The 27,380-nt window shown below is 35.4% G+C and overlaps 1 protein-coding gene across 3 annotated transcripts in view; it reads right to left on the reverse strand.

Annotated features, from left to right (window-relative positions):
• LOC106837751 (probable ATP-dependent RNA helicase DDX60) overlaps nucleotides 1-27,380 on the reverse strand; it is a 223,710-nt gene that overhangs the window by 180,680 nt on the left and 15,650 nt on the right. For all 3 annotated transcript variants that reach the window (XR_011502009.1, XR_006525509.2, XM_014851438.3), the window contains exons 7-17: nucleotides 27,212-27,370; nucleotides 18,671-18,812; nucleotides 17,556-17,711; nucleotides 14,775-14,880; nucleotides 14,044-14,159; nucleotides 12,571-12,731; nucleotides 7,511-7,757; nucleotides 5,997-6,163; nucleotides 5,309-5,467; nucleotides 3,807-3,956; nucleotides 838-957 (exon numbers count right to left, since the gene is read on the reverse strand). Coding sequence is in view for 1 of the 3 variants with exons in the window: in XM_014851438.3 (XP_014706924.3) it covers nucleotides 838-957; nucleotides 3,807-3,956; nucleotides 5,309-5,467; nucleotides 5,997-6,163; nucleotides 7,511-7,757; nucleotides 12,571-12,731; nucleotides 14,044-14,159; nucleotides 14,775-14,880; nucleotides 17,556-17,711; nucleotides 18,671-18,812; nucleotides 27,212-27,370 (1,683 nt within the window). In the remaining 2 variants the exon portion in view is untranslated. The remainder of the gene's footprint in view (nucleotides 1-837; nucleotides 958-3,806; nucleotides 3,957-5,308; nucleotides 5,468-5,996; nucleotides 6,164-7,510; nucleotides 7,758-12,570; nucleotides 12,732-14,043; nucleotides 14,160-14,774; nucleotides 14,881-17,555; nucleotides 17,712-18,670; nucleotides 18,813-27,211; nucleotides 27,371-27,380) is intronic.

The raw sequence follows: 27,380 nt of genomic DNA on the forward strand, positions 1-27,380 counted from the left end.
TATAGGTTGAAAAGTGTTTATTAAGGATCAACAACTATGGAAGTGGGGGGAAGCAGGATTGAACACAGGGAGAAGCTAAACCTCAAAACAGGTCTGACGAAGACTTGGCCAACCCGGCTCAGGATTCTGAAGTGAATATTGGCTGTCAGAGCCATTCCACATCAAACTGAAATGGCCCGGTATTTATACCTCTACATAGCTCGGTCTTAGGATCCGGACTGTGTAGGCAGAACTGGGGGAACTGAGAGCTGGCATTTGTCTTGAGCACATTCCCCCTATCTGGGCTGCAAGTCTTTCCTTCAACAGCGATCTGGGTAGCACATCTCCATGTCTACCTTGCAATGTTCTATAACCACGTTTTCACTTTTTATTTAGTCTTAGTTGTTTATCTGTGAGTTCAATAAGGAGCAAAACTGTCTATGAGTTACTTAACACCAGGTATTCTATCCATAAAAAATTTCTCAAATTATGGTGAGTCTCCTACTCACCAAGAATGGTAAGAGTATTCCACTTATCAAGAAAAATTAATTCTGACTGGAAATTGGTGTTTGCTAATTTTGTATAACATTGAGTTCTTAAGACTATTTTGAATACATTTATAAAGAGTGACACAATGAAATCTGAAACCAAAATACGTGTCCTTAGAGAAAGACGAGTTCTACTTCTCATTCTTTGGAATGTAACAATATTAAATTTTCTCTAAAGCTATTTCATCTTTTGCAAATTCAAGAAAATTATTTCCATAAGGCCTTGTGAAGATGTTGAATTTCCAGTAAAAGAGACATATAAGCACTATGACATAATTTGATAACAAATGTATTAATTAATATACCTTACCTGACAGTTTAGGGCATCATGACGGTAATCCCTTGTGAAAACACCACATAGAGCTTCCCCTTTTGGCAGATCTTTGGTAAAACGATTATAAACAGTTGCTGCCACTTGATTAACAAGGGCCTGATTGACAAGGAAAGAGGTCCATTAATCGCATAATAAAGTACAGGTGAGACCTCAAAGAACAGAAACTGTATAAAAATATGTTCTGTTATGAGTGTAGAAAGCTTAATAATCTCTTTCTTATACCCATATTCTCTAAATACACTAACGAGCTTTCTTTGAGATACTTGACTAAGCCAGTGAACTGCGTTGATAAACCTCAAAATAAAGTACAATGGGAAAAAATGGCTTCATCAGGAGAAAAAAAAAATAAGTGATGCCCACACATCAGAAAAATAAAGTTGAATACCTGGGTGACCAAGGTTTAGAGAGAAGCCATGAGTTTACTATAGAAAAAGCATATATACTATGAAGTATACATCCTATGAAGCTGTCAGTCTACTACATAAAAAGGTCAAGTGAGGGATAGCCAAGGTAGATTTGTGGTTTTTATAATTGGGGACTTCCTCCAGATGTCTAAAATTTGCACATATGCATGAATGAGTAGAACCATGCTTGGATCAAGCAGGTAGCCTGGCCAGTGGAATCTGAGTATTTGGAAACCTACAAATATCTCTCTATTTCACAGCTTACGCCAAAAAAAAATTTAACAGATTAAAATGTAAATTTTAAAATATAAGCATAAAGATACTAGAAAGTGAACATTTTCATATATTTAAGCACACACATGGAAATGCTAAGTGAAAATATTGATAGATCTGACTATAGAAAGATATTAAGAAAATGTTGTCATCATTAATATGACCACACTATAGTAAAAATGATACTGGCCCTGATATCAGTTTCCCCACATTAAACCCAGCATATATGGGGTTAAAACCAAAACACTCATTCCCTGCTTATTCTCTGGCTTCCCGGCTCCAGAATCCACTATCCTCCATGGAGACAGACACCATCAAGGACAAGCACCTGGATTATCTCCTCCCCACAAAGAGATACAGGCTGGTGGGAAAGCTGCTGACCAGCAAGGTCACAGGCTTGCTCCTCTCTGCAAGTAGTCTCAAGGCCGAAGACAGGCTGGTGGGAAAGCTGCTGACCAGCAAGGTCACAGGCTTCCTCCTCTCTGCAAGTAGTCTCAAGGTCAAAGACAGGCTGGTGGGAAAGTTGCGACCAGCAAGGCCATATGCTTCCCATCCCCTACCTAAAACCCCAAATAAAAACCCTTCCTTTTAGCTTTTCAGGGAGTTTGGGATTTCAGCATTAGCTGCCCTCTCTCCTTGCTCAGCGCTGTGCAAATATAAAATTTCTACTTTCTTCCACCACACCCAGTGTCAAAGATTGGCTTGCTGCGCAATGGGTGAGCGAACTCACTTCAGGTTCAGTATCAAAAAGATAAAATGACAAAAGTATATTCATTATAATTTATAGAGAAAGAGTAATATTATTATGCAAACTTCCGATAAATCAATAAAAACACAATCCTCCTTTCCCCTCTGAAAAATATAAAAATGAGCAAATGCATCCACAAGTAGTTCATAAATAAAGAAATGTCAACACCTCAAAATCATACATAAAGAAGCCCAAATCATTAGTGATTGCAAAAATGCAAATTTAAACATGAAATAGAAGTTTTCACTTATAAGCATGGCAAAACTTTTAAAAAGATAATAGGAATATCAGAAAAGATAAGAATATACACTCCCATATACTGCCAGTGGGAATAACAATGGATTTAAACTTTTAGAAGAGCAATTTGGCAGTATGTATTGTGTGGACTTACCAATTCCACTTGTAGTAAACTTAGTTTTCTTTATATATTGTATTAATTTCCTGCAGTGAGCACTTATTACTTTCATAACCATGAAAAACAAAAAAGCTATAATAAAAAATAAAGTGCAAATTTCAACTGATCATATGATCAACCTGGTTCTGAGGCTGACCACAAGCTGCTCAACACTACACATGCTCTTAGAAACTAAAATGGAGTCTGAATTCATTTTAATCTGTAGAATTAAAACTATCCCAACTAAATGTGCCTTTCTTAAGAGTCATCACATTAAAAACAAAGGATTGGGAATCAGGAGAGGCAAACATACTTCCTATCAATCAAATCTTCCCCTAAATAAAAAAGATCACTCTTTCTGTTTCTAAGTTCAACATTAAACAGTACTAGACATAAAAGAAATATGGCAAAACAGCCCATCTGGAGAAACAGACCAGTCACTAATGCCCAACAGCAGATTAGATACATCCCATAAACTCTGCGGAGGCAATATTAAGTTTTTAAGTGACTCAACACTGCCCAGGAAAGTGTGGATACTTCTCTCAATTCAAGCATAACACCGAATGACAAGATCACAAGACCAGACTTCTTCCTCACAATGGTTCTAAGGAAAGTGTTATTTTGCCCTTTGAAATTGGAAGGAGAAAATGCAGGTTAAAAAATAAAGTGAAACTCACAGAAACAGAGAACAGATTGGTGGTTGCTAGAGGCAAGGATTGAGGGGCAGGTGAAATGGGTAAAGGTGGTCAAAAGGTGCAAACTTCCAGGAATAAGATAAATAAGTTCTGGGGGTGTAATGCACAGCATGGGGACTATAGTTAACGATACTGTATTGCATATTTGAAAGTTGCTAAGGATCATTAAAGTTATCATCACAAGAAAAAGATGGTAACTATCTTCAGAGATGGATGTTAACTTATTGTGGTAATCATTTCACAATATATACATATATCAAATCATTATGCTATACACCTGAATAATACAAAGTTGTATGTCAATCATATCTCAATAAAACTGGATAATAAATAAAAAGTGAAATAGATTCACCACATGACTATATGCGTTATTTTAAAAGAGGAGGTTCAAGAATGAAAGAGAATATTACATTCATTCCCTTGAGCGTTACCTTTGTTGGTGCGACATACACCACCACCCCTTCATCGCTCTCCTTCAGCACCTTCTCCATGCAGTAGTAGGACGCATAGGTTTTGCCTGAGGACGTTGGAGCAACAATCACTGCTGACTCATTATTATCCACAACATCAAGGAGCTCTCGCTGCAGGGTTTAGAGCACCATTTGTGTCAATAATGTGAACAGCACATTACCAAAACAAACATATTAATGCACTTCCAATGCAATTCTCTGAACCTCAAATGGAATTATTGGGAGTTGAAAACACACATGAGATGTACTCAAGAAAAATCTGGAGAACTCACAGCATTCTCTCAGAAGAGAGAACTGTTACGCTTTCAAGCATCTGGAGGTGGGTTTGTGTGCCAAAAATGGAGAGTGAGTCTGAATAAAATATCTTGTTATTAGGAAGTACGTTGACTAAGTGCAGAATGGCTTTGAGAAATTCAGTTCTAAGAAGTAGACTATATGTATTTTTGTGATGGTAAAAAAGTGGCTGAGGAGAAAAAAATTTCAATGATTTATAATTTTACTACTTATGTTCCACTTTCTGTATAGAAGAATGCCAGGTACCCACTCTGGAGGGCATGTGGGACCTTCATCCTTTCAGTCTATGCTTTTGTTCATCAAAATGATGACTAGCCAAAGTATCATAACCCAGTATGAAGGGCAGAAGATGGAAAAACACTCCAAAACCCCAATTTGTACACTCTCTTAATCTAGGTCCACTCTGGGTCACACCTCAGAGTAAAGTGGACATCAGAAGAATTGCAATGTGTGTAGGATTACTGGAGAGCACTTGGCTGCCTGGTGTCCTACACTGAAGTAAGGAACTGGTCCTTCTACTCCTGAAAAGGAGGCAGGAATTTTTTAAGGCATCCTACCATCATCAATATAAGGAAGATAAAGTCAAATTTTGAGTAGGATAGTCTATTAGATTGAACCCATCAAATGGCACTTTTGTAGGAAATCATGTTCAATTTATCAACAATTTTGTATGGTTCGATCTATGCAGAAACACACCCTTTTATTATAAACTTTATATCCATCAATATTACATTTATTTATAGAAAAATAGATAGTATGGTGACAGTATAGCATGTAAATATCTAAACTGTCTATACTATTTAAACTACCCAAATTTCTCTGTGCACATTTATATATTTACATGTGAAACCCTATTGACCCAGAGAAAACTTGGAGGCTGTTCCATGATGACACAACTGGATAATACAGACAGAACTTCAAAAATATATACATGAATCCATCAAAATACTTCCAAGGAAATGGTCTATTTATGAAAATGAATGAAATAAAAATTTCATTTCTTTAAATGTGGAAAAAAGCCTACATTTTACATTTCCAATGACAAAATAATTTTTAAAAACATGACTCAATATAAGAAGTTCATGCCAAATATAATATGTACAGCCACAATAATGAGAAACTCCTGAAAAATAGTAAAATACAAAAAGTTTTGCTTATACAGTCGTTACCTGCCATGTGTCAGGAATAAAATCCTGAACTCTTGGATCTGGATCTTTTCTCTCATTTCGTATCAAGTAATGGCCCATATACTGTAGTTGAAACCGAACTGGCCCAATGCCAACTGAATATTTATTCTTTTTCTTCTTCTTTATGTCATCTCCTGCAACCTATATTATTTTAAAAGTGCGTTTTGAAAGTGATTTTAAATTATAACATCATTTAAATAATTAAAATATTTATTAAAGAACATTTTTATGAGAAAAGCATTTTACCATCTTTTAAATTGTGTAATATTTATTGAAGAAGTCTTTTATCACCTAAATCATTCTTAACTAAGAGTAAATTGACAGACATCAAGATTTTCAAACATCTATCAGGGCATTTTTAGCTACAGTCTGATATACTTAAAAACAACTGAACAATCACAGTATAGTTTAAATATTTTGCTAGAATTAAACACAGGATTAGTTTTAAGGGGCTGCAGAGATTATCTGGCATTTAATCTGGCTGTCCAGACCAGTATTTTTACAAGTTTTCTAATTCTAGATTACTTCAAGTTAAGGCAGTTGGATTACTAATAATGATTATGAACTCAGAGGAAATATTCTCAGTAAAAAAAAAATCAAGAAGAGTGCGAGACACTTCATGTATACCTAATAATTACTCTATAAAATGGAGCTATTATGAAAACATTACCTGGGTTGGATATAAAGAACTTGACAACTCATCAAATCCTAAATACTTAAGACATCTGGCTAAGAATTGCCGATCTGCCTCTTGCAAAAGTTCTGGGTATTTTTCCAACAAGGAGTGGATCCTTTTCATGATTTGAACAGCTATACTTAAATCTTTTGTGGTTTCACCTTGGTAAAGAATAAACAGTAAAATTGTTATAAAGACTATCAAAAATAATAAATACTTGATTATCCAAGATTAGTCATCCAGGTTATCAATCTGACTTAACTAAATTCACTATCTTACTTGAAATTAATGAAGGTTTCAGAATACAGAGGGCTAGATAAAATAAAATTAAAGTGCTACTATACACACTTCAGCAACCCCATGGATAACTGACAGGTAGCTGTAAGTGTGGAGAGAAAGAAAAATCTTGCAGTTCATGATATAAATAAGATTGTTAAAGCTCAAGTTTGTATAAGTTCTGGGGAACCACAGATCTTTTCTCCATGTATTATTTTCATGCCTTCTCTACTATGTTCAAAGAAAAATATTCAGATGACTTTAAATATCTTGTTAAAAGCTTACCAACATTTATTGAGTCCAAAGTTGCCCATAGATAAGTATTTGGTGTAATCATTGGAGACTTTCAATTCAATCAGTCTATTACAACTGCCAGATACAAACTTTGCTAATTCTTCCCCGTTTCTTTATATAATACCCAGCCATTTTTTTCATCCTCGCTGCTAATCTTTCCATATTTACTATGTTGGGACTGTTTTTGATTCCACCTTTTTTCCAAGCAATCTGTATTTTACCTATTTAACAAATATTATCAAATACGTATTGAATGCCGTAGGAGGCTACAAGAGAAATTTAACACAGAATTCTTACCCTCCAGGAGGGTTAATTCTGATTTCTCTGAGTAGCAGCCAACTGCAAATCCTGATACACCATCTTGGTTGGGGAGAAATACATAAGCCAAGTCTTATGTTTCTCACTGCCATGGAATTCACTGGCGGAATCTTCTTCTTCCTGTCTCTTCCTTTCCTTACTACTATCTACTGTAGAAATTGTAAAGTAGAGCATATGGAAGCCATAGCAACTTTTAGAAGAACTCAGCATGCTAGGCAAACAAGATCCTAGTTTTACCCAGAAAGAAAATAGTTACACTTCAGATCTCAAAGATGAATGACAGATTCTCCCTGGGTGCCTCACCATCTTTATTGGTTCCATTAGCCATGCCCACAGCTTTATAAGTATTTACTTTTAAATCTATCCTTGATTGTAATTTGATTTGAATTTGTTTATGAATGTGCTGTATGTTTGCTACTGGCACACTTTCTGAGATTTCATCGCTCATCAATACAATTGAGACAATAATACTTACAGAAATTTTCTAAGGATAAAAATCAGATAATGCATGTAAGGCTTCTAACAATTCCCTGTTAATAAATGACAGCTATCATCATTACATTTTTTTAATTAATTCTCCAATTCAACAAAACGAAAAACATAGAATCACATTCCTTTACCTCGGCAATGTTCTTTCCACGCTTTCAAGGAGGCAGTTAACCCTACCATTTCAACCTTAAATTTCACTGAGTTACATTTACATGATTTCAAAAAATCTTCTAGTTTCTTTATTCCAGAGTTTAAATTCTCTTTCATTTCCTCTTCAATAGAAAATGACAGAACATTCCATTTTTTCTCTTCTTTTTGCTCTTCCTTGGCCAATAACCTCTTCTTATTCTCTCTAGTAATTATTTCAGCCTTGGTCTCCTGCTCAAAAAAGGAAAGGAAAGGACTATAAAGCTTCTCAGCAGATAACTTTCTAGATTTCTGAGTGTTGTAGATTATAAGTCAAAGAATAAATATAATAAAATCAGAGACACCAGGCCACTTTTTTTCATGTCTCCACACATCTGTTCCTGCTGCTCTCTCTGGAATTGGTTTTCCTCTTCCATTCCTCCATGGTCACCTCCCTATCCGTACTTGTCCTTCAAGACATTTCTTCTATGAAGCCTTCCCTACCTGCCCCAAGCCTAAGTCATGAATTCCTCCTCACCCAGGCATCTCTCTATTAAAGCACTCAGCATGTATACTATAGTTGTCATTTTACTTGTCACACTTCCTCTCTACATTAATTTCCTTGAGACAGGAATACGCCATAGTTGTCTGTATGCTCCAAGCATAAAACATTTGGTTCATAATGTTTAATGAGTGAATGATGAAAGAGAATGGAAATGAAGGAAAGGAGTGGATAGAAGGAACAACATAAATACAACTGATTTGCTTTATCTAGATAAGCATTTCCAACTCAAACACAATATGGACCAACTTTTACTATACTTTTACCAATCTGACTTACTAATCTGCAAAGACACATTAGAGAACTGTTGTATTCTCAAGAGAATTCTGACAAACCTGCCACTGTTCTGATTAGTCACGAAATTAATATCTAAACTTTGCCTATAATGAAGTCAGTTTTACTCGTCATCACTTTCTTGGTATTTGACTCTAATCAATAATATTTGAGCTTTCCCAATGATTTAATCTTCTAAATCTATTGTCTTGGTTAACTCAGCATGGTTGTGTCTCAATAGGACAAGGGCGATCTTGGCTTTCCTTCATGTGCAATGTTTGTTTTATCTTGAATATGCAGAATTATTGAACTGTTGCTAGAAGGTCACATTTATACAGTGCTAAGGGTATTTAATTCCCATGAGTCAATCTATTTAACTTCTAATAACATAAAAGAAAAAAAAGCATGAGTTTTTTTCAGTATTTATACCTCATACTATGTAATGAGAATTTTTGCAAAATTTCTGTTTTATAACCTCTCTCAAAAAAAAAATTGAAGAAGCTTCTTGGTAGCCCAAAATGAAAAAGGAAAAGTTGCAATTGGATGGTCTCACTAACAATAAAATTGCCTGTGAAAATAAAAAGGAGGTTTTCACCACAAGGAGAAAAACAATGACCACCTAGCTTGGCTTGCAGAGGCTGCTTTTTGACTATTAAAACAAAAGTCCTTATTTCTGCTTGGGTTTTTTTTTTTTTAATTTCAGCTTTATTGATATATAACAGAAAAACGAAATTATAAGATATTTAAAGTGTACATGATGGTGATGTGATATACATATATCTTGTGGAAAGATTTCTCCCACTGATTTAATTAACCCATCCATCACCTCACATATCTATCTTTTTTGGGGGGGCATAACATTTAAAATCTACGCTCTCAGCAAATTTCAATGATACAATACAGTGTTATCAACAATAGTTACCATGTTTTACGTTAGCTCCTCAGACCTTATTCATCTTATAGCTGAAAGTTTGTACCTTTTACCAACCTCTCCCTATTTCTCATCCCCCAGCCCCTGGCAAAACTCTGTTTCTATGAGTTTAACTTTTTTTTTTAGATTCTACATATAAGTGATACCATATAATATTTGTCTTTCTCTGTCTGGCTTACTTCACTTCGCATCTCCAGGTTCATCTATGTTGTCACACACAAATGGAAGAATTTCCTTCTTATGGCTGAATAATATTTCATAGAAAGAATAATCTAGAAGTGGGATTGTCAGATCCTATGGTAGTCCTATTTTTAATTTCTCAAGGAACCTTCATACTGGTTCCATTGTGGCTGCACCTATTTACATTCCCACCAATGTGCACAACAGTGCCCATTTCTCCACATCTTCACTAACACTTGTTTCCTCTGTCTTTTTGAGGACAGCCAAACAGGTGTGAAGTGCTATTTCACTGCAGTTTTAATTTTAGCTATTAATTAATTATTAATAATAATTAATAAATTAGTGATGCTGAGCACATTTTCAAGTATCTGTTGGCCTTTCATATATCTTCTTTGGAAAAATGTCTATTTAGTTACTCTGCCCATGTTTTAATCAGATTTTTTTTTTAATTTTTTTGCCATTGAGTTGTATGAGTTCTTTATATATATTTAGATATATGATTTGCAAATACTTTCTCCCATTCAGTAGGTTGCCTTTCCTATTGTTGATGGTTTCTTTTGCTGTGCAAAAACATTTTAGTATGAGTAATCTCACTTGTTTATTTTTGTTTTTTGTTGCCCTTGCTTTTGGCATCAAATTTTTAAAAAACTGTTGCCAAGATCAATGTCAAGGAGTTTACCATCTTGTTTTCTTCTAGTAGATTTATGGTTTCAAGTCTTCCATTTGTCTTTAATCCATTTTGAGTTGATTTTTGTGTATGCTATAAGATAGGGGTCCAGTTTTATTCTTTTGCATGTGGCTGTCAGTTTTCCCAACACCATTTATTGAAGAGACAGTCTTTCTCCATTGTATATTCTTGGTTCATTTGTTGTAAATTAATTGACCATATATGTATGGGGTTTTTTCTGGGCTCTCTATTCTGTTCCATTGATCTATGTGTTTGCATTTATGCCAATACCATACTGCTTTGATTAGTATACTTTTGTAATATAATTTGAAATCAGACAGTGTGATGCCTCCAGCTTTATTCTTCTTTCTCAAGATTGCTTTGGCTATTCAGGGTCTTTTGTGGTTCCACACACATTTTAGGATTGTTTGCTCTATTTCTGTGAAAAATTCCACTGGAATTTTGATAGAGATGCATTGAATCTATAGATTGCTTGGAGTAGTATGGACATTTTAGCAAACTTAATTCTTCCAATCCATGAGTACAGAATACTTTTCTATTTACTTGTATCTTCTTCAATTTCCTTCATTACTGTCTACTAGTTTTCAGTGCAGAGGTCTTTCATCTCCTTGGTTAAATTCACTCCTAGGTATTTTTTTCTTTTGTATGCAATTGTAAATGGGATTGTTTCCTTAATTTCTCTTTCTGATGGTTCATTATCAGAGTACAGAAGTGCAACAGATTTCTCTACATTGATTTTTGTATCCTGCACCTTTACTGAATTCATTTATTAATTCTAACAGTTTTTTTTGGTGGAGTGTCTAGGGTTTTTTATATATAATATCATGACATCTGCAAATAGAGACAGATTTACTTCTTTCTTTCCGATTTAGATGCCTTTTTTTCCTGCCTAATTGCTCTGGCTAGGTCCTCCAGTACTATGCTGAAAAAGGTGGCGAGAATGGGCATCTCCTTCTCTTTTTCCTGATTTTGGAGGAAAACCTTTCAGGTTTTTAGTTTTATCATTAAATAATGATCTACTTTGTTTCTAATTATAGTATTTGTCTTAAAGTCTATTTTCTCTGATATAAGTATAGCTACCCCTGCTTTCTTTTGGTTTCCATTTGCATGGACTATCTATTTCCACCCCTTTAGTTTCAGTCTGTGTGTGTCCTTAAAGCAGAACTCAGTCTCTTGTTGGCAGCATATAGTTGAGTCTTTTTATTATTATTATTTATTCAGCCATTCTATGTCTTTTGATTGGAGAATTTAGTTCAGTTACATTTAAAGTACTCATTGATAGGCATTGACTTACTATTGCCATCTTGTTAATTTTTTTCTGGCTGATTTATAATTCTTTTGTTCCTTTCTTTCACTCTTCGTCTCTTCCTTTGCGATTTAACAATTTTTCTGTAGTAGTATGCTTAGATTCCTTTCACAGCTTTTGAAGTATGCAAATTGGCCTCTTTTAGGGAAAGACCAGGAATGGGAAATGAGTGTTTTAGTCTGCTGCCTCTGTGCTGAGCCCTGGGGGACAGCCTGGCAAGTCCATTAAGAACCATTTCTCTGTTATAGTCTTGTAAGTCTTTATGCAAGCCCTCTTGGCAGTCAAAGCTAGATGTTTTGGAGGCCCAGACCTCAGGAAGAAATCCTAAAAGTTAGGGTGCTAGATGTTGGATTCAAACCATTCTCTTCTGAGGAAGAAGCCGAAGGTTGTAAATTTCCTCTCAATTGTATGTTACTGTGCCAGAGGTGGGGTTTATGGTCAGAGTGTGTCTCAGCCCTTTCTACCTGTTTTGTTGTAGGTTTTTTCTCATTCACCCCATGTAGGAGTCACTCAGCTAGTTTCTGGATTTCCTTCAGAGGGAATTTTTCTATGTGTAGCTGTAAAATCAGTGTTTCCATGAGAGAAGGTAAGTTCAAGAACTTCTTATATTGCCATCTGGGACCGGAACTCCCAAAGAATTATATTTCTAATGTTATGTCAACATTTCTAAATCCAAGCCTGTATTCATTTAATGTCTTATATTCTTTGATATAAATATATATTTTATTATGTATAGAGGGCCATATACAATCATGTGCTGCATAACAACATTTCAGTCAATGACAAACCACATATACAATGTTGGTCCCATAAGATTAGTACCGTATAGTCTAGGTGTGTAGTAGGATATACCATCTATATTTGTGTAAGTGCACTCTATGATGTTTGCACACTGTCAAAATCGCCTAATGATGCATTTCTCAGAACGTCTCCCCATCATTAAGTGACACATGACTGCAATAAGCTTTCGTATGCAGGTTAGACTTTTTTAACAGGTAAGTAAAATTATAAGCAATCATAGATAAAAAGGCATAGCATGGAAAGAAACCACGAAAAGTATTGAAAAATATTAACTTAAGAAAAGACAAAAAAGTTTAAAATTTTGATAAAATTAATAGGACGTACATGTGTCTTTCTGCTCTTGGGTTCACTGAAATTCTTCTTTGGCTTGGTAGCTTGAGTTACAATGACTTTTGAAGAGACTGATTCTAATGAATTCCCATAAAATCGTTGAAAAACGTAATACTTTTGCACGGATCTAAGATAACGAGGATCTCTAGATTTTTCTGAAAAAGACAAGACTTAAATTGTAGCAGTACAATATTTCTTCAATAGCATTCTCACTAATTATTCACACCATCCCACCCACACATGCATTTTCTTTTTAGTTTGGAACAGTAATTTAGTCTGATTACTTTTGATAAATAATGAATCTTAAGTCAGGTTATCTCTAGGCCATAGAACAATTCCTTATCTTATTTCAAGGATGGAAGTGACAAAACACTCTTTCATTGTCTGCCTCCCAAAGCAAATATCAGGATGCTAAAAAGAATAACAGATTCTTGGCATTACCTCTGTCACGTGTCCTGTGAATTAGGTTAAGAAGAGGAAAGTAGAGGCAGAGTCAAGAAGACATCCACCTAGAAAATTCTTGCTTCTTACGTCCCTTGATAGAAAAATCCTTACTCCAGACCCTAGCCACAAAGCCAAGAGCTTAATAGCTGAGAAATACTTTCACTATGTAAAAATCCAACGACATAGGAAAGTTCAACAATCCAGGTATGACTTACTCCCATACCCAAAGAAAACCATAATACTCATTTAAAGGGAATAATTAAGCTGGTTAACTTTTCTATGTCTATATCTACATGCATCAAATCAAACCACTTTGAAGGATGTTAATGATTAATCTAAAAGATCCCCTCAGATTTTGCAGGATCTTGGTAGCTCTTCATATAGGGAGGCTGATAAGTATTTCATACAAGTATGCTTACTATGCACACTGCTAGATACTTTTGAAAGTAAGTTTTGTCATCTTGAAGGAGGGTGGGTGTGAGCATAGGGGTACACAAAGGCGAGATGAAGACAAAGAATGAACCAGGGAGACAAGATCCCTAATTCAGTCTCAATTTATCTACTGTTGGTGGTTTCAGGGGCCTCCTTTTGCAGTTCCAACCATCCAGAGCATGAAGGCAGATAAAATGCTAACACTTGTTACATGCAGTCAATTTAGTGGTATGAAAATAGTTGAAACTACTGGAAAGACTATGCCCTCAATATTTTCGACTTCGAGGAAAATAGATTTCTTAAACTACAAGTCATGTTTACTTAAAACAGCTTCTAACTTTAGTGAGGACAAATGCTGCAGTTGTGCATTTCCTCCAAAGATATCTGCATACCTACGTACAGACGACTGTCCGTAAACAAAGTGGGACTTTGTCACTACCGTCTTTACTGATGTAGATCTAAATATCTTGTAGACCATTACAATTCAAGAAATATAACTTATAGCTCATAACATGATAATGTTTCATTATAAAATAAAAGATGGAGAGTGAAATTGATCTTAACTTATTTGACCAGAGTCACAGAACTCACCATCAAATTGACACTTTGTCCTGTCATAATCATCAGTAAGGGGTCTGTGAGAATGCCAATGCACAAGTTCATCAAATTCCTTTTGTTTAGCCAGTGAAATTACAATAGGATCATTGCTGTGACACAAAAAGAAACATATGTGTATTTTAAGTTGCATGCCTACAAAGATAGCACAGCACAGACTTCATTTCTTTATTGAAGTATAATTGACATACAATACTAAATTAGTTTCAGGTGTGCAACACAGTGACTTAATATTTTTATACACTGCAAAATGATCACCACAAGAAGTCCAGCCACCAACTATCGCCACAGCAAGTTATTATAATCTTATTGACCATAGATTTCATTTCTAAATAATATTTCTAAAAATCATAGCCACCTTTCCTCTCTCTGTGATATGATGTGGGTGGTAGAATGTAAAGAGCAGTTTATTATGGGCTTAAGAACACAGAATCCATCCCATATCTCCAATAGTCCCATCAACATCAACAAATATTCATTAACTAAAAACATGCAGTTGAAGTAGTTTTACTCTAAGGTTAAAACCATGTTGATTTTAACCTAGTTATGATTAATGCACATTCATAAATTTGACATTAAACTTCATATGTGTTACAAACATATTACTTCTAATAGACGCTATTTAACCTGTTGCATTTCATAGAATCTTTAATGAGTAATTAATCCATTCCACCCAAGTATTCAGTGAGGCACTTTCGGTCTTATACCTCTTTAGAAAAGGCAAATCTTTCAAAATGTCTCCAGCAAACATATCAACCACCTTACATGACATTGGAATAAAACCCAAATTAGGCATCTCTTTCTTGGAGGTGGCTGTAAATAAGTAAAAAAATAAGACAAAGTCAAATGTGAAACTTTCATACAAGAATATTATACATTGTTTTCTAAAACACATTAAAAATATTTTTATTGATCTTATTAACATTTACCAATTCCAGCCCTTCCCATAAAGCTATTTCCCACACTAAAACATTTTGGAACACAGTGAGGTGTAAAGAAATAGGCAGCATTTAGTCATCTAGGTAAGAAAGTAGGTAGACAGATACATAGGGAGGGAAAGAAAGAGAAACATCTCTGTTTCCTATTTTCAAATGTTTATTCCTTTTCTTATTTCCTATTATGACACAAAGAATTTGAATATGGAAGTCTCATTCAGAGGTCCCCTACATATACTTTTATGAAAATGAAATAAAAAAGAAGTAGGGGAAAAATACAGATAGTGAAATTGCTTGAAATCATTCACAGTACTCTCTTACATCCTCCTTGATATCTATCTATGTATATGCGTATGAATATGTATATATATGCATACATATCATAAATAGATATCATACATATCACATATATATCATACATATGATAGTTGGCTAATGAATGCCTTTTTATTTAGTATCTAATTCATAATTCTACATAAGCTGACATTGCTCTTCCCGTTACCCCCTTGGCATTCACTGTTCCTGTGTTTCCCCAGCACCTTCCTACTGCAAGGCCCTGTGACTCTCTGCCTGAGCATGATTCTTCTTACAGCCATATGGAGCAGATCAGAGTGCTAAGAATTTAATGCCCCAGAGATAGCCTTTAGCCAAAGGTGTGACTAGAATTGCAGGGCAAATACCTCTGCTATCTTGCTCTTCAGGTAAGACATCTCCAAGGTGATTTGTACACTATTCTAAGATTCTCTGTGAAATTTACCTGTAGTTGTCCCCATTGGAAACCTATTTATTAACATGTTCTGCATTGGTTTTGTTCTCTTCTTGATATTATCTAACCATACCTTTATTTGATCTTCCTGAGATCAATAAACTACTTGTACTCAAGAGTCTTTGTCTGGTAGAACTCATTCTGACATAAGGGAAGAGGATGTATATTCTTCCCCCATATTCTGAAAAATATACTTATATAAATACATCCCAAATTCCCATTAACTTTCTTTCTCACATTTCTTCTAAGGTCGTGTTATTCTTCCTGAAATTCATCAAATAGAAATATCTTCAGTGATGCTATGATGATGGATAAATCAGTTTTTGTATTTCTGAAAATACCCACATTAGTCCTCATTCTTAAATTATATTAAACTATATCATCATTATTGGGAAAGTCTATTATTAGACTAATTTTTGTTCCTTTGTAGGTAACTCTGGCTCTTTTAAGATATTTCTTTATTTTTTATATTCAATAATTTTACTGTTTTGTGTCTAATGTGCATATCTGTCTGTCAATGTGTATGTGCATATGTTTAATTTATCTCACTTGGGACTTACCAAATATCTTGAATGTGAAAATTCTTATCTTTCATCAATCCAGACAAATGCCCAGCCATGATTTCTTCAAAAATTGCCCAACCCACACTGGCTCATTATCTTCTTCTGAATCTCCAAATGAATGAAAGGTTAGACTTCTTCATTCTATCTTTCATGTCTTTTAATATATCTTTTATATTTTTTCATCTCTATTTCTTTTGTTTGTTTTTTGGTGTTCTAAAATTTTTTTCCAGCTTTATTGAGATATAATTGACATAACACTTTGTAAGTTTAAGGTATATAACATGTTCATCTCTATTTTTCAATGAAATCCTTTTAATCTATTTCGAGGTTCACAAATTCTCTCTTTAGCAGTATTCAAACAGCTTTTTATCCCATCCATTAACAATATTTTCATTTCTATCACTTTGGTTATTTTAAAATGTGAATGATGTTTTCTAGCATTTTGTTATTTTCTCATGTTTCAAATGTCGTATTTTATTTCTTTAAGCATTTTTAAACACATATAGTATACTCTACTTTTGATAATTACAAAATCTGAAGTACTTAAGAGTTCTAGTTATGTAGCTTAATGTTTCTCTTAGTGACTTATTTCCTCTATTGTTTCATAAATATGTAGTTGCATTCATATTTGGCAGAGAATCCTATAAAACATGGTTTATGATGTTGTTCCTCTACAGAGAATGTGCCAGATTCCTTTGATCACATTAAGTTAATTTTCTGGCTTAGAGTTGTCTTGACGCTGCTAATAGAGTAAACTGAAACCCCGGATTCTTAGGAGGGCGGACCTATAATTAGAAATTCTCATAGTGATTTATTTTGTATTACCCAGAGATTAGTCTCTCCTTTCATTTTTGGCTTTGAAGATTTTGCTTTTATTGTTTTGAGCTTAGCTATGATTATATAAAAAGGCATTTGGTGTCTCTTATCCAGCATTTCGATTGTTTCCCACAGAGATTTTCTGCTTGATCTATACCACCATATTGATGGAAACGAAAGTCACAGACATCTGGCTGTTTTTTTAATTGGCAACAACACTATTTACAAGCAAAACATATAACTCTGCAAAACTATAGTCATAACATATCCCCCCAATGATATGTAATTAATTATTAAAATGCATAGTGCCAGAAAATTACTATACTTGTAGCATTTAGTTAGCAGTGCTTTTAAAACATCTTCAGAGGAGCAATCCTTCTATTTCAAATCAATTTAGAGATTTATTACCTTTGATTGGTGATGGATTGTTTTCAAGAAAAGGAAGTTTTGTTGTTCTCACAGGAAATGGCTTTCCGACATCAAACTTTCTGACCAACTTTGATACAGTATTCCAGAGATGTTCATAATCCTCCCTAATGACATCTCCCAAATTCAAATCTAGGCCTATATAATAGTTAAAAGTACGTAGATATTAAAAGTCATTCACACATACACAGAAGTACACATTTTGACTATATGCATAGAGCTCTGAAATACTTGTCAAACAGTGAAATTTTCAGTGAGTTCCACACTGCACCTAAAAGAAAATGGTCTCTTGTGTTGACTATAAGACTGTAGATTTCAAAATTTGCCTTGTTTTTCTTTTTGATAACTAAGGGTTAAAATTATAACTATCTTAACTAACAATAACAGATGGTGACTATCTAATTATTCTTTAAGGTATTCAAAAAGCTTATGCCACACATAACTTTACAACCAATAAAACTGAATAAACTCTATTATTTTTCAGAGATGAGAAAATTTGTAGAAGATTGCTAAATTGATATTTAGTTTACTCATTCCAATGCTTGCAAAATGTAGGAACCAAATCCAGAGGTCAAAGCATGCCCAATCAGTTATAGCTCTCTTAAAACATGTCTTATTTTTCTTTGACTATTAAGAAATAGCAGAAAATTTATTCTAAGAAAATAATTCAGAGAAAGAAAAACAAATTACATAGGACAAATTTATAAATCAGCTTTATCTTTGGAAAAAAATTAAAATTCCCTAAATATCTAATAGTGGTAGGATGATTATGTTAATTAGAGTAAATACTATGAAAAATGTTATGCATATATTTAAATGAAAAATTCAACTGTTAAATTTATCTAGAAATGTCCACTACCCAAACACATATTTTCTCCAAAAATACTTGTGGAGTAATATTAAGTTAAAAATGTTTTAAAATAGCACATTAACTCTGATTGCAACTAAATAAAACTTATATACGTGAATAAACAAAGACTGGAAGGAAAATTATTACTATGTTGTATGTTGGAAATATAGGAAAGTGATTTTGAAATTTTAAATCCTTTCTAATGTTTATCTCCGGGTATCATTATTGTAATATACCAAGATGGTACCTTTAATATTTTCATTTTCATAGTAAAAAGCAATATTCTTCAGCAAAGGCTCATCGCTTAAGTCAGAAAGGTGAATTAAATTCAGATTCCAAAATTCAAAAATGTTTATATTACTCAGGATGCAATATTCACACCACTTTTTCTGAAAATTGGAAATAAAACCAAGTTATTGACAATTTTTATATTAGCAATAAACTATAACTTCAAATACGTTAATAATCCTACTGAATAGCAAGTTGGCAGGCACTTTCCAATTCTTATTAATGTAAGCCCTTTCCAGTGGGGTAATGATGAATGCTTTATATTTTAAAACATTTAAAGCATAAAAGAAAATAAAACTGACCCAAAATTAATTCAGCATAGTTCTTTGTCCTGAATTATAGAAATCCATATTTGACTCTTAATATAATTTTTTTCTCACACTGTAATCCAAAGATACAGTCCCAAGGCTATGGAAATACTTCTGCTTTCAAATGTTTTACTGTTTTCCAATTTTACTTTTGGGTTAAAAGAGCATTTAAAATAAAAAAGAACATTCGATTCTTCAGGGATCTAGAAGAGGCTGAACCCTTCAAACTCAAAGATCCCCATCCACCTTCATTGGTGTGAACCTACTGAGTGTATGATAGCGAGGCTATGTTCCCACCCAACACAGGCAAAATGTCTTCACTGATCACACTTAGCTCAGAGTACAGTAGACATGAGTTAGTGAACTCAGCAAGTGAGAGCCTAGTCATCCTTTCAGTCAAGGACAGTTTTTGAGGAGTTAAGTTCAGAGGTGGGAAAACAGAGGCCTCTCTGCTCCACACTCCCTTAATGATAAAACACAAACACTTTCCAAATGGGAAAATTTATTCATATTGATGTGGAATTTTAACGCAGAGTTATCCAATAGAAATGTAATGTGGGCAAGCTGCATATGCTATTTTAAATTTTCTGGAAGTCACATTAAAAAAACAAGCTGAAATTAATTTTATTTTATTTAACCCACCATATCCAAAATATTATCATTTCAATATGTAATCAATATAAAAATATTACTGTTTTTCATACTAAGTGTTTGAAATCTGATGTTTCTTTTAAGCTTACCGCACACCTTTAATTCAGACTGCCCACATTTCAAGCACTCAATATGCACTTGTGGCTATTGTCTACTGCCTTGGACAGCCTAGCTCTAAGCAGATAAGTTAGGGAGGCTGCCCAAGGTTCCTGATGAAGTCAAAATACCAAAGAAGTAGGAACCTCCTACCTAGAATATAGTTTTATCTACAAATAAAACGCTACAGAGCTCTCCACAGAGCAGTGGCAGTGGCTCTCAAACTTCAGCATAAGCCTCACCTGGAAAGGTTGTTAAATAAAACAGATTGCTAGGCACCATTCCCAAAGATTGATTCAGTAGGTCTGGGGTGAAGCATAAGAATTTGCATTTCTAACAAGCTCCCAGGTGATGCTGATGCAGTTGGTCAGAGGACCATACTTTGAGAATCACTGTCAAATAAAGTTTCCCCCTCAATCCCTGATCCTTTCCCATAGTACCACTGAGTAAACAGTTTAACGTGAAAACAGTGCAGCAAAGTTCCTCAACTCATTCTCTTCAGACAAGAAGTGCCTCCATGTGGTCTCCAAGTGTCCAGATTTGAGTAAACATGAAACTCTCCCTTCAGTTTGCTTAGCTGCTTTCCCCAGAGGCCTCAGAAGATTCTCTGTATTTTGAAAATTTCAGAGGCTATCTGAAGTTGTACTGTCAGCCACAGGATGCTGCCAAAATGAAGCATGAGAGTGGGAAAGTCCAGAGGGGTGTTTACCTATGGGATAATCTGCTGTTTCCCCACATCAAGGGAGCAGAGGATGGCGGGAATGGCACAGATTTGGAAGCTGGACAGACATGAAGTTAGATCTCAACTTGATCATTTATTAACTGTGCTAATGGGCCACTTAGCCTTTCTGAGCTCAAGTTTTTCGTTTGTAAAATGAGGATATAAGAGGAGTGTTGTTATGTCTGAATGAGGTAATATAGGTAAAGTACACACATAAAGCAGGTGCAGAATAAATGGCAGCTATTTCTATCATGCCCAGCAATCCACGCCATCCTAATTAAAGAGTGATGCTTTCTAGCAGCTAAAACCACAAAGTATGTCCTGCAGGGTCATCCTAGAACATTCCATAATTTAGAAAGACTTTGTAAAGTCCTTTTCACCTAATGCCCATTAGACATAAAAAATTGTTTATAAAGCTTTTCATAAATTAAAATTATACATACAGAGCATTCATTTAAATCTATAAATCAATACCACAATTATTACATTCATACCATTCAGTAGCTGATTACGTAATTTGGTCAACTTTATAAAGTTGAGCAAAAAACTAAGTATTTTTGAGAAATAAATTTACAAGAAAACTCATAGCACAGTAATATTGATGCTGTAATGTATTATTTCAATATCTGACATGTTGTATTAATAGGTTTACGGTATTAACCTGACATAACTTATATTGAAATGTCTAAGTAAATTACATAGGAGCTAGAAATAGAATCATTTTATCCCGTTTAATTAACCATAGTCTGCTTCTTTCTGACTATCAAAAACACCTAGAGGAAAGTTCCCCAAAGGGATTTGAGATACAGAAAAATATTTTCTCATTCAATCATCAACAGAACCACACGGTATTGTGTTTAGCACATCACAAAACCATCTTCTTAACGCTTCTGTTAGAGCAACTGTAAATGTTCACAAATACAGACCCAGACATGCAATCAATGTACTTTTCCATAAGTGAACTTCAATTGCTGACCCCCACATCCCCATTATACTATTATGCTAAATATAATCTAAGCACTACCAAGTAAAATTAGTCCAATCCACCCACTTCTTAGTCACCCTCAGATCAATTCCCTTCATGAGTCCCCTCTGCGTCCCCCATGCCAGACTTTGACAGAGGTGATTATACATGTCATCCTCATTTCAGTAAGAAAGGGTGCCACTGCTCAATATGGCTGTCTCCAGTTTTATGTTACTGTCCAGTAGTCTACACAGGCAACAGACCCAGGTCCCGTGAAAGAAGATTGAATGGTCAATGGCCACAGACTGGCTTCCAGTTGGTTCCCTGGAACTCATAGTCCACTGAAATACAGCCCTCAGATGCAGATACAGATACAGATTCAGAGGGAACTTTCCATGCCATGTCCTACTTATCCCCTCATCTGGTTTCTGAGAACTCTTTGAAAACCAGCAGGTCTTCCTCCCCACTCAATCATCTAGCAGGACTCTCTTAGAGCCTACAGAACTTTCAGATGCCCTCCCTCTGGAAGCACAAGGACCATTTCCCACTCATTCATACCTAGACACCACACTGCATTTTCTAGACCAGTCCCTGGCACATGTGGCCATGGGTCTCCTAGGTGAGGCTGGCTGTCTCCCAGTCTCTATCCTGAGGACTGCAGTTCAGCTTCTCTCTATGCACAAACCCCTAAAACTTCAGGGGGCATTCTGTCATGCCCTTCCCACCCTACTCATGGGGACTCCCTTTATTTGTTCTCCAACTCTTTCCCCTCCTCAGTTCATGCACACTTTATGGAGGTGCAGGGGAGGGAAGTACAGTGGGGGCAGAAGAAGATAGTTGTCTTTCTCAGTAATACTTGTAATACATGGATCAATAATTATTATTATTTTAAAAGCCAGGAATTCAGCTTTCATTTTTCCAATCCCACATGTAAGGGCACATGCCAATCTGGAGGTCGGGGTTGTAAGGAGGGAGGTAGTGCAGATAACAGCCTATCACAGGCGTGATAAACTTGGGTCAGACAATTACATTTTTATTTTTGCTAACCTGCAGCAAAAAACTGTATTTTCTTTAATTATAAACCCAGACAACGTACCATACTCCTACGCAGGAGCTGGGATTTGGCACCAGTAGAAATCACCAGTATTTTCACAGTACCATGTAAGTGCCGCAAATTATGTTTATACTTATCATACATTGAAAGTAAGGTAGTTATTTGATTACCCAATGTTGCAACAAAGAAGCACATACATTACTACATCACAAATGTATGTTTTAATATTTTGATAATTTCATTTCAATATAACTGATTTCCTTGTAATCCTAAGTATCTTATTTTAAGCATTGATATTATTCTGAGGAAGGGGACATAGAATTCATCAGATAACCATAGAGGCCCCAGCAAAAAAAAAAGAAAAAGGGATAAGAATCCCTAAATAATTCTTCTCATGTCGTTCTGACAAATTTGTTTGCTTTGGATGGGAAAATGAGAAGATAGGGACTTGAATGCAATTCCTGATTCTGCCCTGATAAAACCACTTGTCTTGCTATCATAAGAGATAGAAGCTGCTCATGCTTCCACACATGGCTTTACCTCAGGATTGAGAAGTAAAGGTGGTGTCCTCATCACCAACTCGTAATTTCCAAACTACTCTTCTACCCTATTCTATAAAAGCCTCTCTGTACTATTCAGAATTCCTCCTCACATCCCCTTACCATGTTCTTTGCTCACTCCCCCCACTTAACAATGATGATTTTCACACCTGGCTCACATTCTTCCTCTCTGCCTCTGTCTTACTGACACCACAGATAACTTCAACCTCCAGGTAGACAATTATTTCAACATTTCTTGAATTTCTTCTATCCAGTGACCCCTCAAAACTCTATCCCAGTTTCATATTCTCACAGACACATCCAGGACCTTGTCATCACCAAAACCTACTCTCCTTTTCCTTCTTGGTTTTAGCTCCTTCAAGAAACAGACCCTGAGACTCAACTTCAAGCAAAAGAATTCGTTTCAGAGTGATCACAAGAAACACCAGTCAGGGAATGCAGAAGTGAGACAGAAAAGAAAAGAAAACCAATAAAGGACACATCATCCAACCCATGACCACTGTGGACAACTTGAGCTTAACTCCCCTGGGGAATTCTGGGAGACAGTGTAGAACACATTTCAGAGTTATCCCAACCTATACACAAGGAAAGTGGGTCTCCGTCCACCAATTCTTCATCTGTCATTGGTGGAGGACATAGGATTGAGGGGCATTTATATCCCAGCATTTCAGGTCAAGATAATAAAACCTTCAGGCAGAGGGTTGTAGGCATTTATAGTAAGATGAAAAAGTAAATGAGTAGGAGACATAGGCAAGGGAACAACAAGAGTGTCTACCACGCTCCCTGATGAATAGTGAATAGTTCCTTACTCCACCCATTGACCTGTCCTTCTAACTTTGTATAATGATCATCACACTTCTTTATTGACCATATCAGGACCTCTTCTATAGGTCCTCTTCTTTCTCCCTATCCAATAGAGTCCTTTGGTTTGTCTCTGTGAAACTGTGTCTCCTAGTCTATCATTTCTACCACTCTCCACTAAAATCTCTTTTCCATAAAACTACACAAATCTACGAGTAGCTGTTTCCGTGCTTAAATTCTCTTGTCCTTTTTTCCCCATGTCATCCAATCAGTTGCTTTCCTTGTGCCTATGGCCATGTTGTTGAGACTACTGGAAAAAGATAATTATACAGTAACATATATTGATGTCACTATAAACGTTTTGTCAAAAACTTCAAATAGGCCCTCAAAACTGCTAGGTAGGACATGGAAGTATCTTTTTGTTTCTCAATATAGTTTATTCTCCCACAATACCCAATAAAAATCTCCAAAATATTTCCTTGTTCTTAAACTTCTGGACTTGCTTCCTTGCCACAATTTTCAGCATATGACTTTGTCCCCTACTTCACAAATAAAATTAAAACCAGCACACAGGAACTGTAAACTTATCCTACAACTTCCATGATAGCCAATGCTGCACCATTCTTTCTTTATTCTCTCCTGTAAGAATGGCAATATCACTCCCTCTATCTATGGATATCCTCAAGATCCTGTCCCCTCTCACCTTATTTTTCCTGTATTTTCATACTATCCCCTTAATTTTTATAATCAGCATTTAAACATGCTATATTTTTGTCATTTTAAAAGCACTCTTAACTGACCCTCTTTCCTCTCCAGCTCTATCATATGTCACTTGCCTTATTCTTAACTTCTTACATTCAAACTTCTCTTCATCTTTATTCTCTTCCTTCCACTCACTACTGAATCTACTCTAACATGGATTTTGCTCCCCACTACTCCATTAATATGTCTCTTAATTACAATCAACAGTGAGCCCTATGTGATTAAACCCAATGTATTATTTTCAATCCTCAACTTTCTACAATTCTTGATAGCATTTGATACTATTAACTACACCCACTTTTTCAAATACCCAGTTCCTTTGACCTTCAGAGCAATCCATCCTCCTGGCTTTCCTTTCTATTCACCTAAGCATTTCCTTCTCAGTATCTTTTCCTGGTGTCTCAATCTATTCTTAACCATTTAATATTGGAATATCTCAGGTCTCTGTCCTAGGCCTTCTTATCATATCTCTCTCCCAAAATAATTTCATCCACTACCATGGTATCAACTAACATCCATAGTCTAATGATTCTTCCAAATCTTTATCTCCAACTCATTCCACTCTGCTAAGCTCTGAACTAGGATTTCAAACTGCTTGCTAGATATCTCCATTTGGAGATTTCATTGGCATCCCAAACTTAATATTTCCAAAACCGAACTGATGATCTTCCTCTGCAAGTATCCTTCATATAATGGCATCATCCCCACAAATGTTCAAGCCAGATCTGGAGTTGACTCCTCTCTATCCCACACGCCCTGCACTCAATCACTAAACTAATTCTACACCTTAAATAATTCTTAAAATTGCCCACTGCTATTCATCCCTACTTATTACTTCCTTAGTCCCTAACATCATCAACACTTAGATGACTGAGGTGATAGTCACCTAACAGGCTTGCCCAAATCCACTGCAATGGAAACCAGAGAAATCTTTTTAAATGAAAGTGCCACTCGTCTGCTTGAAACCGTTCAAGTGGTTCTTATTGTGCTTATGATAAACTTATATCTCCATTCTCTTAACAGGACCTTTAGAATCCTATATGATTTGTCTCTTACCCATCTCTTTAGCTTTATCACCTTCTCATATTCTTTCTATTCCAGTTACATTAGATGTATCTCAGTTCCTTGGTCATGCCATCCTCAGGATGATCACACATCTGTTTTATCACCTAGAATCCAGTTTTCATCCTCTCTCCAACCTGATAACTCCTACTCATCCTTCAAGACTTGGGTTACTTCACTTCTCTTCATTTCTTAAGAAAAGCAACACTTTTCAGTTGAGTCTTTTTACTATCAGATTCTAAAGCATCCTGTCATTCCTCCTCAATAGTAATTTTTAAAATTTCATATCTCTCTTCCCTGCAAAATATAGCTCCATGAAAGTGGTGGGGTGGAATGGATAAATACGTTCTCTTTTTTTGAGGAAGATTAGCCTTGAGCTAACTGCTGCCAATCCTCCTCTTTTCATTGAGGAAGACTGGCCCTGAGCTAACATCCATGCCCATCTTCCTCTACTTCATATGTGGAACGCCTACCACAGCATGGCATGCCAAGTGGTGCCATGTCCACATACGGGATCCGAACTCGTGATCCCCGGGCCACAGAAGCGGAACATGCGGACTTAACCGCTACACCACCAGGCTGGCCTGATAAATGTGTTCTTATTTTTCTTACTGGATCCCTAGTGATTCACACAATGCATGTGCATTAGATAAATATTTGTGGACTGGCTTCCCAACTGATTGGTTCTAAAACACTTTCCTTGGACATTTTGACTATAAGTATCAAGACCCTAAAATATATCCATTTAAATTGATCCACTAATCCCCTTCTGGGTATGAAGTCTAAGTCAGTACACCTAAATTAAAGGGAAAGGCTTATACACAAAGAGCCTGGAGAACAGCAGCATTTATAATACAACATTTAAAACCCTCTTAACATCCCGTAATAGAGGAACGGGTAAGTAAACCATGGGACATCAATTAAAAAACAACAAGTAAAGAAAGCTAACCAAGAATGTGAAAGAAAATAGAAAGTATATGAAAAGGAAAAACATTACATATAAAATGTTAGAAACAGTAACAACAGAAAAATCTATGCATTTAAAATGAAGAGAATAAACCACAATATTGATGGTTATTAGCATTGATTTGAGTAGTGGCCATAGGGGAAGTTTTTCTTTTGTCTTTGTTGTTTTGCTAAAGCCTACAAATTTTCTCTAAATATCCTCTATAACAGACAAAAATGATAAACTATTACATCGGTTTCTTTAATTCCTCTCAAGAGCAGAACTCAATGGTCAGCAATCTCTTATAGTTGATGACATAAAAACCTGATCTTGACAGAGACTAGTGAAAGGAAAATAGGCTCGTTCCTAAGCTTGGATATATATCACGCTGTTTGTTATTACTAGCAAACAGAGTTGTTGAAATAAGAAAGTGATTGATTTAGACCATTAAACCTTTAAGGCCCCCAAAGGGCTGACATTGTTCCCATACAAATCTATTTTTGAAGGTGATCATGGTTTTTATATACCAAACAATTGAAACAAAAAGTAAATAAACTAAGAAAGAGCATATTTACCATTTTTAGGGAAGTCTCAATGTTCTTAATCCAATGGGAAGTGATGAATCTAGTACAAGCTCTTTGAGAAAGAGGTAAGTGGAGTAGAAAAACCACACTGAGACAATGCAGTTTACACAAATCCTCCATCTCTTGCAGGGTTAAGCAATTACTTTCCACCTAAATAAAA

Source organism: Equus asinus, chromosome 3, assembly GCF_041296235.1.
Source record: "Equus asinus isolate D_3611 breed Donkey chromosome 3, EquAss-T2T_v2, whole genome shotgun sequence".
Taxonomy (NCBI): domain Eukaryota; kingdom Metazoa; phylum Chordata; class Mammalia; order Perissodactyla; family Equidae; genus Equus; species Equus asinus.